Source organism: Hipposideros armiger, unplaced genomic scaffold (genome assembly GCF_001890085.2).
Source record: "Hipposideros armiger isolate ML-2016 unplaced genomic scaffold, ASM189008v1 scaffold_84, whole genome shotgun sequence".
NCBI lineage: Eukaryota > Metazoa > Chordata > Mammalia > Chiroptera > Hipposideridae > Hipposideros > Hipposideros armiger.
Genome location: NW_017731434.1, coordinates 830,046 through 843,852, shown reverse-complemented (window position 1 = coordinate 843,852; position 13,807 = coordinate 830,046). Strand labels below are relative to the sequence as shown.

The following is a 13,807-nucleotide window of genomic DNA, read 5'->3' as shown; positions in this document are numbered from 1 at the left end:
TTTTTTTTTTTTTTTTTTTTTAAGCAGAGAGTCTTTCTTTTTTTCTTAAAGGATTTTATTGGGGAACAGTGTGTTCTTCCAGGACCCATCAGTTTCAAGTCAAGTCAAGTAGTTATCTTCAGTCTAGTCGCAAAGGGCGCAGCTCCGTGGCCTATGTGGGGATCGAACTGGCAACCCTGGTGTTATAAGCGCTGTGCTCTAACCACCTGAGCTAACCGGCCACCCCCTTTAAGGCTAATATTAATTCCATATTCCATTAGATAAGCTTTACCTGTGTTGCCCCAGACAGCACTGCAAAGCCACACTGCAAATTCTTTGTCCTTTCTATCTCCTTTCCACTGCCTGCCCGCTGAGCTTTGATGACATTCATGGAGTGTGAAGTATATGAAGTATACAGCTGTGTCCTTAACACCACAACCCATGGCTTAAAATGCTAATGGAAGATGGGGGTTGGTGAGGACTCAGAACTTATAAAATAAGCCCTTCAGTGAAGTCGCCCAGCGCAGGGCTGTCAAAAACCTTCTCAGGAAACTGGCTTTCAGCCTGCTTCTCAGGAGCTTAGAGGAAACGGTAGAGCTCTGAGGTTGGAATTTAACAAGAAATCTATGTGACCTGTATCCTGCAAGTAGACGCTTTAGAAATTGTGGTGACAAGATTTCGGCATCTTTAAAATAACAGGCCTGGGGCTAGATGGCTTTCCTTGTGGAAGCTGGTTAACCCCTTCAGAGAACTATGTATGCTGGAGAGTAGATTGAAAGAAGTCACATGTGACATGGCGTATGGTCCTTGGAATAGTGAGTGGCATCCTGAAAATGTGACTACCTTTAAAGGTGGCCAGGTAGTCCAGAGAATTCGGTCCATTGTGTTTTTATTGTTTTAGATGATGAATCACAAGGTTTCACACCCAGCTTCCTAGGTTCCTCAGCTAGATCAATTCTGAAGGATTTCACAGATCAGACTGTTTACTAAAAAACACCAGGATTGTCTTTATGGGGCTTGAGAAAATATGACAAATACGCTTTGTCAAAAACCCACATTAAGCTTCTCTGAAGAGGCTATTTTTGAGTTAAATTAAATTTAACCCTGAATAACTAAAGGCTCTGTCAAACATACATTTATTTAAATTGCTTTGGCTTTTCGAGAGCTAACCTTGTGCTCCGTATAGAAGAGAGAAATTTCAATAGGAAGGAGAGAGGCGAGTTTAAAGAAAATCTCTTTTTATTCCCTTTACCCTCTTGTAAAAAGCCTAGTCGCTTCACTGTGATTTTTTTTTTTTCTTTTCTGAAGGCAAAATCCACAGTGTTCTTTGAGCTGGCTGAGTTTGTTAAATCCTTGGCTGGCAGGGATAGGCTGGCGACCTGGTGTGTAAAGCGCTTCTGATCTTCCCTGCCCTATCAGAGGGAAACAGCGCTGTGTTTTTCCTGCTTCTATGTGTACTTTCTGTCCTCATTTAATTCAGATTCCTTTGGGATTGTGTTGTGGATTTCAACTGATTTAAACTGGTGTGGAACTTAGGGACACTGCTATTGTCCAGATATGTTGGTAGGGAGTGTCCTATTATAGCATCAGCAAAATAAATAGAAGGAAAATGGTAGACACATACTGGTATATAATCTCTCGAGGGAATACAGCTAGTATAATTGTTGACAGGAATAGAATAAACAGTGCCTTTAAAATAGCTATTGAGTGCCCTTTTACAGTTGTTAGAGCATAGGGAGATATATTGACATTAACTCTTAGTGGTTTTATTAAAGGCTTTTTTTAATTGAAATTTTTAATTGAAAATTAAAGTAGCAAAAATCGATTGTGCTAATCCCATAGCGTATCGTATTTCATGGAATTGAATGTCTCTCTCACTCATCAAGTAGTGAGTTCCATGTGTCTGTTGGTTGGTTTGTTTGTTTTGGTTAAATCAAAAAAATTTGTGCCATAACCCAACTGAGTTCAGGCTTCTCATGCCCATATGCCGTACAGTCTTTAAGGTCTATTTCAGGTCTGGGAGTTTGGGATTCTGGTACAATTGTTATTTAGTTTCTATTATCATTTTTCATTTTACTTCTTTTCTATGATGCCCAATCCATAATTATTTTGCCTTCCTCTAAATCAGTGGTTATCAATAAGGAGTGATTTTGCATCATCCCTCCTCCGTCTTCAGGGACATTTGGCAGTGTCTGGGGACATTTTTGGTTGTCGCATCTGGAGAGAGCGTTCTGGCATCTAGGGGGTAGCAGCCCAGCATGCTGCTAAACATCCTTCCATGCAAGGACAGCCCACAACAAAAAATTATCAGGACCCAAATGTCAATAGTGCCAAGTTTGAGAAACCCTGCTGTAAATATGTGTGACACTTATCTGTACCATTCATTCAGCATGTAACCAAACACATATGTCCTAGTATTATGATTTAACTAATTGCTTATATCTATATTTGTAAAATACTTTTATTTCTCCTGTATACTAAGCACATTTATCTAGTGACCTAATGATTTCACCTAATCCCATAGCTTTAATTACCATCTATAAACTGATGAACCTCAAGTTTGTATTTCCAACTCTGAACTCTTTCAAGTCCTTCCCCTTTTTCAGCTGATTACTGAACATCTCCAGTTAGGTGAGCAATACACAGCTCAGCATGTTCAAAGTGAATTCTTGATGCTTTCACAAACTTGATCCTCGCTAATCCGTCCTTATCCTGTTAATCTACGCAGTTAATGTGGCCGAAGACCTAGGAGAAGTCCTTGATGTTTCTCTTTTCCTCGCCTCCCGCAGTCTATGAGGGAGGCCCTTCCGTTTACCTCTGCACCGTATTTGAATTTGTTGTTATTCTTTCCAGTGTGGCCAACTTAGTCCAAGCCAGCTTCGTCTCTTATCTAGACTTATTCCATCGGCTACTAACTAATCTTCCCACTGCCGTTTCCCCACAGCCTTCTTTTTGCCTCTTATATATAATAATTGGAGTGTTCTTTTTAAAGTCTAAATTGGACCATATCACTTTCCTGCTTAAGCTTTCCAGTAGTTCTGCACGGTTCTCGAATGTAACCCAAAGCCTCAGCCTCCAGGGCCCGGTGTGTGGGGCTTGGCCTCCCTGTGCCCCTGGGGTTCCTCTTACACTCTATGTGCCCCCCTCAAGCCACACTGACCCTCTTTCTTCTGAACGCCCCAAGCTCAGTCTCACTTCACCAGGTTAGCCATGACCACTCTGCCTACAACATTGTCCATGTGGCTTCCCACGTGTTCACATGGCTTGTCCCTCACTGTAGTCAGGTCTCATCTCTTCCGAGCAGCTTTTCCTGGTCACCTAACTGGCCCCTCGCCCTATCTCTTTCTATGCCAATGGGCTGTTTTATTTTTTTCCATACCACTTTTTTTTTAGCTGAGCCATCCTGCCACCTGTTGGCAGCTCAGCAGCAGCTCAGCTCGGGCCGGGACTCGAACTGGCGATGCTGTTGCTCAGAGCTCGCACTCTTGAGCGAGCTCTTAACCAACTGAGCCACTCAGCCGGCCCCTTCATACCACTTTTAAAAAATTAGTTTCAGGCATACAAAACAATGTACTAGTTAGACATTTATACCCCTCACAAAGTGATAACCCCCCTTCCCAATCTACTACCCTCTGACATCATATATAGCTGTTACAGTTCCACTGACTCTATTCCCTATCCATAGCACTTTGTGTTTTCTGAATTTATTTTATTCATGTATTTCTTTATGTGTTTATCATCTTCCCCCTTCCTTAGAATGTTGTTTCTTGCATGAAGTACCATGTCTAGCACATGGTAAACACTCAATAAATATTCATCATGTATATGAATAAATTAATTTGCCCGTGTACTGTCTCTTCTACTTAAATGGTAGAGGCCTTACATTGTTATGTAGTATTTTGTATGTACAGTTAAAGTATGAAGTCGGTGAACATATTTTGATCATCTTTAAATCCTGTACCTCCTGCAAAAACAGATGCTAAGTAAACATTTTGATGCAGTGCTTAAAAATTCAGGCTCTGTGGTATGATTTTGTCCAGCTTGTGTTTCCATCTCTGTGACTTGGGCAAGTTACTTACATTTTATAAGCTTCACTTTTCTTATCATTAGAATAGGGCAATATTGGGGGAGAGGGGTTGTTTCTGTGTGAAGGGTGAAAAGGATAACTATTGCATTGTTCTGTACACCTGAAACTAACAATAAAAAAAAAGAATAAGGCAATAATATCTGTTTCATAGGCTTATTGTGAAGATGAAATAAAGCAATGCATAGAAAGTATTTAGTATGGTATATAGCACATTATAAGTGTTCAATAAAATTTAGCTATTGTTCTTATTCCTTCATTTAGATTTGACATTCCTTAACAATAGAGTAGGACTTCGAAGAACCTGAAGTTCATTATATATATATTTAATAAATGTTTGCAAGAATCTAAAACTGTTGGGCTATATTTTGTTTTTCAGGTAGGACTAGCAGCGTGCCAAATTGCTAGAGCTTACGGCTTAAAGGTTTTGGGCACAGCTGGTACTGAGGAAGGACAAAACATTGTTTTGCAAAATGGAGCCCATGAAGTGTTTAATCACAGAGAAGTTAATTATATTGATAAAATTAAGGTAACATTGTTCTACAGTTTTATAAAAGTAAAATTTTCTTTCTTGGGAGACTTACGTGTTTTTTTGGGTAAGTTCTTTGTATCAACCACTCTCTTGGTGGTATTCCCTTCTTTTTTTTTTTTTAATTCCTGTGGTTTTTTTATGCCTGTGAGTGTTTTAAAGTTTTAACTACTTTGAAAAAGCAGAGATGTCTAATTTTTAAACCTTCACTATTATTTCTGTCTTGTTTATGTTTATCAAATGAAATTTAGCCCCTCAAATCTTATAGCTATAAAAATTCATACTCTTTAATGCAAATCACAGTTTAAGTAAAGCTACAGCTTAGTATTTGCCCCTGTGAGGTGTTCTTACGGAATTTCCCTTGGTGTAAAATTTCCATGGAAGGGGAGGTATCCACAGATTACAAACTGTACCTGTCTATCCCAGGGAATACAGTTTATTTGTTAACCGGATGCTTGGAGGATTAATCACTACTTCATCCAAAGCCGTGAGGCAGCATTTAGTTAAGTGTTATATACGTTCCATTGATACAACAGAATTCAAGCAGATTCTGAAAGTCTCCATTGGTGCTATCCTAGCAAGTTACTCAACACTGATTACTTTGCTATTCCTCAAACTACTTGCTCATGTTGAGAAATAATTAAAGAGTTTTCCAGGTATTGATTACTATGTAAAGTAGGTCATTACAAACTGAGGAAAAATAAGAGTTGAGAGTTTGTTTTTTACCACTAACTCGCCTTTCCAGAAAACTGAGTAAAGGTACTCCTTTGTTACATGTCTAGGAAACCTAAAATTAATGGATGTTCACTCCCAATACCGATTTCTAAGAGTATTTACGAAGATGAAATATGGCTAGTTATTTTAAGACTATGTTTTTGTTTTGCAGTAATCTAATTTTAAGACCGTGAGGTATTGTAGCTTCTATCTCTTCTATTTGTTCTTTCTGCTTGAATCTCTCTCATTCTCCCAAAACGTTCTTTTAACCTTTTATCCCCCCTCCCCCCTCCTGTCCTTTACCACCAGACTTCTTGGACAAGTAGCAAGTACTCATTGTTTTACTTCCTCCCCTCTCGTCGCCTCCCACTGCAGTTTTGCTTCCACCCCAGCTTCTTACTCTACTAATCAGAGGTCACTGATAAACTCCCGTGACCAGTCTGCTGCTCGAGTCTCACTCTTCATTCTGTTTGATTTCTCAGCAACAACTGACCTTGCCACATCTGGAAACTGGCTCTGCTCTTACTTCCTTGACTTCATTTTCAGTCTCCTTCCTCTCCGTATTACTCAAATGTTTATGTCCCTTTGGCTTTTTCCCTTGGTCTTCTATCTTCTCTGGTGCTTGACCTTCATCTTGATCCATATCTACACGCCCATGGCTTCGGTTACTACCCGTTACTGTTACTGCTCATCAGGCCAACAGCTATCCCTGGCCTGATCAGCCTGCTAGACTGCCACTCATCTGGCCACCCGAGGCAAAAACCCACATTTCATTTTTTATTCCTATCTTTTCACCACCGTTCTCCCACCTAGCCATCAAGTCGGTCACCTCATTCTAACAGTTTCATCTCTGACATGCCTTTCACATACATCACTTTTCTGTTCCTTTCACCATTGTGACTTAGATTAGTCTTCATCTTCTCCAGCCTTGACTATTATTCATAGCTGAGCTAATATGGCCTTTTGTCTTCTCTACTGTCTCCAGAGTCATTTGGTTCTGTTTAAAAAGAAAAAAGAAAAAAAAGTCCCCAGACATAAGTAAAGGGGAGCTTCACAAAGATACGAATTTTTGTTTCTTTTGTTCTCTGCTGGACCTCCAGTACCTAAAACAGTACCTGGCACAGAATCAGTTAATGAACACCTGTTCCCCCAAATCCAAATTCTTTAACATGCCATTTAATGTATTTTCATGGTCTGTACTGAATTGCAATCTCCTCTTTCCTACCTCTTCCTCTCCCTACCCTCCACCTTCCCAAATACATACTCCAGCTCTGCTGGGCTGCTTTTCAATCCCAACTTGAACTGTCAGTTCCTCAATCTTGCTTTTCTGTTTCTTCTGTCCAGACTGCCCCTGCCTCATATCTAGCGTCCTCTTGTTCCTCTTCCTTCCTTCCTGCTCAACGAACTCCTGTTCATCCTTCAGGGCCCAGGTCTTCATCTCTGTGGAACTTTCAGTGAGCATTACAGCTGATCAGAGTTGTAACTTTTTCTTTCTTCATAACCTGTGGTTTATTTCTGCTAATGTATTACTTAGCCCATTACATTACAGCTATGACTGCTGTTATTTTCCATCTTTCTCCCTAGTTTTGTTTTGAGCTCCCTATGTCCATCTTTGAATTCCTATACCTAGCACAATGCCTGACACAGGTATTCATTTTTCTGTTAAAGTGAATATAAAAGGTAGAGAGAGATGTTGGGAACCAGCACCTGAGAGCCCAAAAGAAAAGAAACATTATGCCCACTTAGAACAAACCGCTTAGAACAAAACTGAATGCACACACTAAAAATCCTGCAACATCAAACCGCCAGTATTTTGTTTTTTAATAAAAATGGGAGCCCCGTAGGGTTTTATTTTTCATTTATTTTTTTAATATGAAAATACATTTTGAAAATAAGAGCATTTTCAACTAAGGAGAATGTATTTTGTAGTCAAGTTGAGTCTAAGCACTTGGAAATTCTAGACATTGTATTTTATTATGGCAATTTATTTTATACAACTCTTTACCATTTTAGATGTAGCTCGTACCTTGGGATTACATCATCACTATATAAATTAGATCAGTTTAAAATTTGCGTTATCAGACTTAAAATGTACATTTTATATCATTTGAAACATAGTTCTGTAATATATGGGACAATGATAACTATTTTACACTTTTATAACTTGTCTTCTTAACTTACTTTGCATTCTTTTATATTATATAGAAATCTGTTGGTGAAAAAGGAATTGATGTGATTATTGAAATGTTAGCTAATGTAAATCTTAATAATGATTTGAATCTTCTGTCCTATGGAGGACGAGTAATAGTAAGTATTTCTTTTTTTAACCACTTTGAAGTTTTGCCGTAATTTAACACTGTTTTGCAGAAATCTTTCATCAATAGTCTTTAACGATAGACATCGTTAAAATAATCTTTAACGGTAGACGTGTAATCTTTATAATAGGTTGTTGGCAACAGAGGTTCTATCGAAATAAACCCACGTGACACCATGGCAAAGGAAACTAGTATAATTGGAGTTGCTCTCTATTCATCAACCAAGGTAGGAATAGAGGTGATTCTGATTTTGGTAACTTAAGCATTGATGCAGTTTGCCTAATCAGACAGACTAGAAGTTTAGATGTAAAACTTAGTTATGTGACTGGATAAGTAGGTTAAGGATTAGTCACTAGAAGATAACTAGGGTGGCCGTGTAATTTATTTTCCAAGTCAGGACACTTTTGAGAGAGAAAGGAGATCCCATTAGCAATTACTTCAAGACAAAAAGCATTTGAAAACTGAGACTGTCTCAGACAAATTGGACTTACGATTATCCTATAGAGATGGGATAACCTTTCGTAGTTCTGGACAGGTTGACAAAAGCCACACATTTGTAAGAAAACTCTTTATGCTTTCTTAGATTCTGAAAATGTTTAGTGCTTCTGAAAATTAAGTTATATGTCCCTCTACAAAACACCTTTTCTTTCACTTAGGAGGAATTTCAGCAATTTGCTGCAGCCCTTCAAGCTGGAATGGAAGTTGGCTGGTTGAGACCTGTAATAGGGTCTCAGTATCCGTTGGAGAAGGTGGCCCAGGCTCATGAAAATATCATTCATTGCAGTGGGGCTACTGGGAAGATGATTCTTCTCATATCTTGATTAATTCTTTCATGTATTTCCATGTAATTAGAGGTTTCTTACCCCAGTTTTACTTACACTGTCTTTGCTTTAACTAGCATTCATTTGATTCAGTGAGTTTCTTATATTGAAAAACAAGATTTGTCTTTAGAGATCCTGAGCATCGGAGTACAATTTGTGTTATGGCTGGCAATATTCTTTAGGCCTTTTACCTGTAATCAAGCGGTCATCATAGTGGGAAATAGAATGTTATGGTCATTGCCATTGGAGTGCATTATAGACATTCCTGATCATTAATTTCATACCTTTGACTAAAACATGCTAATTAAAAATCACACTGCTTGATTTCCAAACAGATATTCTTCTTATAAAGGTTCTTTAATTTCTGATTACCCCAGAACTGTATTTGACTATGAAGATTTTCTAGACTAAACAAGACCCCTTTTTCAAGCTAATCTCATGTGGATCTACAAGTCTCTTGGAAGGGCAAAATAAACAATGTCCAGAGAAATTTGTTAGTTTTCCAATATTTCTCCAAATGTTAGGACATTTACTATGTTAATGGTTGATTACCAGTGATCCATATATTTTGTGAAGACAGCAGCCCTATCTTTGATATAATATGATACTGGGTACGTAGTCTCCAAATAGATACTTCTTGATGGATTCGATTTCAAATTAGATTTAGAATTATCTGTTTGTGTGATAGGGGGTCATATATTTTTATTTAATTAATAAACAAATTTAACACATTAAGAATGATCTGCTTTTGTTTTCATAACATGGTAATCTGCAATGAATTCTATAGGAAATTAAAAACTGTGTTTATCTAGTTTGTCTTTATGCAGTACTCGCCTTACTTCACTCTTACATCACTTGTAATGGTTGCTTCCTAGCAGTGTTTGGTGCTGAAGTCTTTATCTAAACTAAGAAAAGGGGGATTATGTAGAAATCTTGCCATCAATATTATGTCCAAGGAAACGAGGTTTGATTGTTAATGTTGTCCTTGTTTTCCTTTGTATGAACACAGCCTCCTGTCTGTTGCTGCATTATATGCTCGTTTCTCTTGACCTAATTTGTTGTTTTGAATGACAGTCGTAGTCCTGCTTTGAACATAGAATCCTGCTTTAATAGTGAACAGAAAGCTAAGTTCTGCAATTGAGGGATGTCTTGGCTTCTGGCTGAATGTGCCATGGCTGAAATGTTTTGGCTATTAGCATTTTCCAAGTTGATTCACTATTTCTTTTATGTGAAATAACATGTTTGAAAAAAAGTATTAAAAAGCAATGTCATCAATATAGAGACTAGCATTTTATATACATCCTAAAATGAAAGATTCCTTCACATATGAAAAATAAAGGAATAATTATTCTGTAGAAGTCAGTTAAATCTGTTTGCACATTTGCCTTAACTATATAGAATGAGCTGAAGCATACTGCTGACTTAATAATTCACAGCCCATTGATACAATTCAGTTCAGTTCAAAGGCAAAATTAGCCAAACTCTATGTACTAACTACTGTATTTACGATTATGTAGCCCTGGACATGTTCCCTGTACGAATCTCCTTGGTAGTTCTTGTTTTATTCTTATCCCAGTTTTTAGCCAACTGTCCTCACTGCTCTGCTGGTGCCTATAGCCTGAGGGCTACTGCACCAGTCACCAGTGCTGTCCCTGACACAAAGCAGAGACTAGCCTGTAGAATCGACAGGCATCATGTCACATCTCAACCGTCTGAATTTCTGTCCTTTTTGCTTTGACCTTAGAAGCGTATTTGTTTAGAATCATATAATGTGTTAGAGATCAGATAGATCAGCCGCCCTGGGCTTAAGAAGGTGAAATGACGTGCCAAAGGGCCACATGACTAGTACGTTCAAACTCAGGCTTTGGATATGAAACCTGAATTTTAATTCCAGGCCTTTGACTTTCCTGGCTTGCTGTACTTCCAGCTACTGTAGGAGATGAACTGCCTGCGTTTCAGCCCCATTTTACCTGAGGTTCCTAGTTTCTGACCCTATGAATTATCCTTGCCTCAGTTGTCACTTATCTCTTGATTTGACAGTCTTTCATGAAGGGACTATTCTATTCATCCATTAGTTCAAAATATTTGTTGAGTACTTAGGAGTCTGAAGACACATGCTAGAATTTGAGGATACAAAGATGTGTAAGATACAGTCCACATCCTTGAGCTTACAGGTGAGTAGGGACAAGAACCAAGTAAAACATTTTTTTAGAGTATTGTATATATACATCTATGGTATTGTGTATATACATATATATATATCATACACACATATGTATGCATGTATAAAGAGATTTCTTTTTAAATTTTCTCACGCAGTTATGGGGGCTGACAAGTCTACATCTATAGGGCAGGCCAGTGGGGCTTTTGTATGTCAGTATTAAGGCAGACTTCTTCCTCTGGGAAACCTGTTTTGGTTCTTAAGACTTTTGACTGACTGAATGAGGCCCACCTGCGTTATGAGGGTGATCTACTTAAAGTCAACTGGTGACTGTTAACATAAAAGGAACCATCACAAGAGGTGACCTGGGGATACACACGAGGAGCATGTAGTGTAGCTTGGGGTTTACAATGAAGATTTAATGTTTTTGATGCATTTATTTGTTAGCTCCCTCTATTCATATAACGTGGATGTTTCTGGAAGGGAAAAGGTAGCATTTGTTAATATCCTTAGTTCAGCTTTATTGAGGCAAGAAATTGTTTGTGTGCCAAGGAACTTGTACAATTTACAGTGTAAAGAGCTTTTCTTTCTCTACAAGGTAACTATCGAGAACAGCAAAACCTATCAGGTCATTTTGGCCTCGTTCTCTGTGTCCTCAATCATGTCTCACAGACAGGAAAACACCTCTCAGCTCAGTCCTTAATTCTCTTGCCAATACTACCATTTAGTACAGTGATTTTTCTAAAATGTCATTTGAAAATTATCATAAAACAATTTCATCGATCCATGGGGCTTTAGGAATAGCTCATATTGTGGGAACTTCCTACATCCAAGGAAAGAGTCCTAGGAAATGTTATATCATAGAAAGAAATCTAAAGGCACTTTGGTCTCTATCATTGACCACTAGATGTGGATAGGGGCAGTCCATGTTTGTTCTTTAACACTGAGTATTGATCCCAAACCCATTGCGTGGTACAGATGCTCATTAAAGAGTGTTCAGCATGACCACAGATGGGCAGGCAGTCCTGGATTTGTCCTTTCCCAGCCTCATATAGAAATACCCACAAACACTGAAACTACTAGAAACTAAAGGTAAGAGGAAACCCTGTGCCAAAATCCATTGGGAATTTGTAGTATCTCCAGTGTCAGTCATTTAATTCATTGACTCAAATTGGCTGCAGAGTAGATAGGAAAAATCCTCAACTCAGTCACTGCTTCCGACTCAAGACACAGGAGCTACACTGCCGGGAAAATCAACTCCCCCTTAGCCACAAATATCTGAGCTAGCTGGGGATTTATGCCTATCGCTCATTATCCCTCAGCTTCTTGCCTTCACCTGCCCTTTAGAGACTACAGGTCTCCATTTGGGGTGCAACTGCAGATTCAGGAGGGAGGGGGACTTTGTACCCTTGGATGTACAGTTGCACAGAGAAAACCATGCAAATGGGTGGAGAGCAGAGGATCCCTGGATTGCAGCAAATGCTTGACTGTCGCAGAGCCAGATTATCTAGGAATCAGCAGCAGATGCTCCTGCCTTAGTCCAGCAGGCACTAGGATTGACACAAGGTACTGAGGAGGCCACCTTACTCCAGGTATAGATCTGAAAGGCCTAGGAAACCCTCTGGTAGAGTTGGTAAGAGCATGGGTGTGGAGGCAGGAGGCCTGGTTTTCAACCCTGGCTCCACTCCTGACTGGCTGTGGGGTCCTGGGAAAATTACTTTGTCATTCAGAGTCTCAATTTCCTCATGTGTAACGTGGGAGTAATATCTACCTCAGAGTTTGTAAGAAGTAAACAAGATAATGTCTGTGAAATACTTAGCACCCTGTCTTACACAAAATGCTTCAGTAATTATTCTTTCATTGTTATGTGCCATAAAGGACGTGTAAGTTGAGATAAAGGAGAGGAATAAAAAGGGAGTATTCTGAAATATGCAAAAACTGAAAGGAAACCCCACATTCTGATTCCCATAGGAGGCATGAATCAGCATAGCTGACACTATGGAAAACTTCATTAGTCATATGGGTAATTTGATCCCTCCCTCTCCAAAAAAGTAGAGAAAAGAGATGAGAAAAAAAATAAAATAGAGCAAATGAAAAACAAATGAAAATGCAACCTTTGACTTATAAGTGTGGCCCCTCCCCCCAAAAAAAACCCCAGAAAAATGAAAGAAGTAATAATTAAAACTTTCCTGAGCTAGCCAAAAAGAGCTAACTTTATTCACTAATATAACATTTATATCTAGGCAAGATTAATCAAAACTAATAATAAGACATATCTTTACAAAATTTTAAATTTCACATAATTAGATATTGGAAGGGAGCATGCAGAAAAATCATTATTTAGAGTTATAGTATTCAAAACCTGGAGAATACAAGAGAGCAAATGGAAAAACTATTAATGAGTTCAGAAAGATGGCTAGTTGCATAATAAACCTACAAAAATTAACATAAAGCAGTTGATTAGTTAGAAAATATAATGGGAAAATATCTCATTCACAATAGCAGTACTACTATTACTAATTTAAAAAGCAGTAAAGTATAAGTGACCAAATTTACAAAAAACATACAGGACCTTTAAAAAGAAAACTGTAAAACTTTCCTAGGAGACTTAAAACAATATTCAAAGAAAGAATTCTTGGTCAGATTCATGTAAAGATTTTCCTTCCCCTTATACTCTAGAAATTCAAAGTGATTTATATCAAAATCTTAATAGGGCTTTTTAGGAACCTGAAAAGATATTTATGAAGTTTTTTTTGTTTTGTTTTTGGAAAAAAGGGCAAATAACTATAAAAAATTCAGAAAAAAAAATAATGAATTGGAACAAGTTGCAGCAGATACGAAAAATTTTTACCATGTTAGAGTTACTAAAGTAGAGTGATATTAGTCCAAGGATAACTACATCAGTGGAACAAAATAGTCTAGAAGTGCTTCTCACTTTTGTGGGTGATAAAAATTGGCTTTTCAGTGGGGAAATTCAGTAAAACTGGCTACCTATTTGGTAGGTAAAAAATAGGTACTCAAAAGCCAAAACTATAAAAGAAACAGCAAAGTAAGAAAAATGAAAAAGATCTCCAATACCAGATAACAATGAATAATCTTAAGAAAATAATTCTTCAAGTTAACTAGTAAATGATGAACATCCCATAAGAGAGGTGGACATGGGCAGATAATTCATACAAGAATAGGAACATAGAGCCAGTGAAC

The 13,807-nt window shown here is 38.1% G+C and overlaps 1 protein-coding gene across 1 annotated transcript in view; it reads left to right on the top strand.

The window, feature by feature from the left end:
- The window catches only part of CRYZ (crystallin zeta), a 25,043-nt gene extending 15,879 nt beyond the window's left edge, over nucleotides 1-9,164 (top strand). Inside the window, exons 5-8 of the mRNA XM_019643991.1 lie at nucleotides 4,443-4,592; nucleotides 7,512-7,613; nucleotides 7,752-7,847; nucleotides 8,278-9,164. Of these exons, the coding sequence (XP_019499536.1) occupies nucleotides 4,443-4,592; nucleotides 7,512-7,613; nucleotides 7,752-7,847; nucleotides 8,278-8,442 (513 nt within the window). The 3' untranslated portion in view covers nucleotides 8,443-9,164. The remainder of the gene's footprint in view (nucleotides 1-4,442; nucleotides 4,593-7,511; nucleotides 7,614-7,751; nucleotides 7,848-8,277) is intronic.
- The last annotated feature ends 4,643 nt before the right edge of the window (nucleotides 9,165-13,807 follow it).